Source organism: Bison bison, unplaced genomic scaffold (assembly GCF_000754665.1).
Source record: "Bison bison bison isolate TAMUID 2011002044 unplaced genomic scaffold, Bison_UMD1.0 scf7180017864167, whole genome shotgun sequence".
Lineage (NCBI taxonomy): Eukaryota > Metazoa > Chordata > Mammalia > Artiodactyla > Bovidae > Bison > Bison bison.
Genome location: NW_011494739.1, coordinates 5,820,467 through 5,820,717, shown reverse-complemented (window position 1 = coordinate 5,820,717; position 251 = coordinate 5,820,467). Strand labels below are relative to the sequence as shown.

At 59.8% G+C, this 251-nt stretch overlaps 1 protein-coding gene across 1 annotated transcript in view; it reads right to left on the bottom strand.

Annotated features, from left to right (window-relative positions):
* PHACTR3 (phosphatase and actin regulator 3) overlaps positions 1-251 on the bottom strand; it is an 88,398-nt gene that overhangs the window by 9,802 nt on the left and 78,345 nt on the right. The window contains exon 8 of the mRNA XM_010841855.1: positions 63-118. Within this exon, the coding sequence (XP_010840157.1) occupies positions 63-118 (56 nt within the window). The remainder of the gene's footprint in view (positions 1-62; positions 119-251) is intronic.

The following is a 251-nucleotide window of genomic DNA, read 5'->3' as shown; positions in this document are numbered from 1 at the left end:
TCCCCGACGCAGCCTCCGTGGAGCACACGTGAGGGGACCCCCGGGGGGCCGCCACTACTCACGTTTCAAGATATTTCTTCTCTCCAGTTCCTCCACCGCGGGTCTTTGGCTCAGTCGTCTGCGGAAAAACACCAAAATTACATTTTGCACCATGGTGGCTGCCAGCGAATTGCATCCAGGTTCTGTGAGGGTCCGAGGTGGCTGGCGCACCCCCTGAAGATCGCCTCCCAAAAAACGGGAGCGGGGGAGGT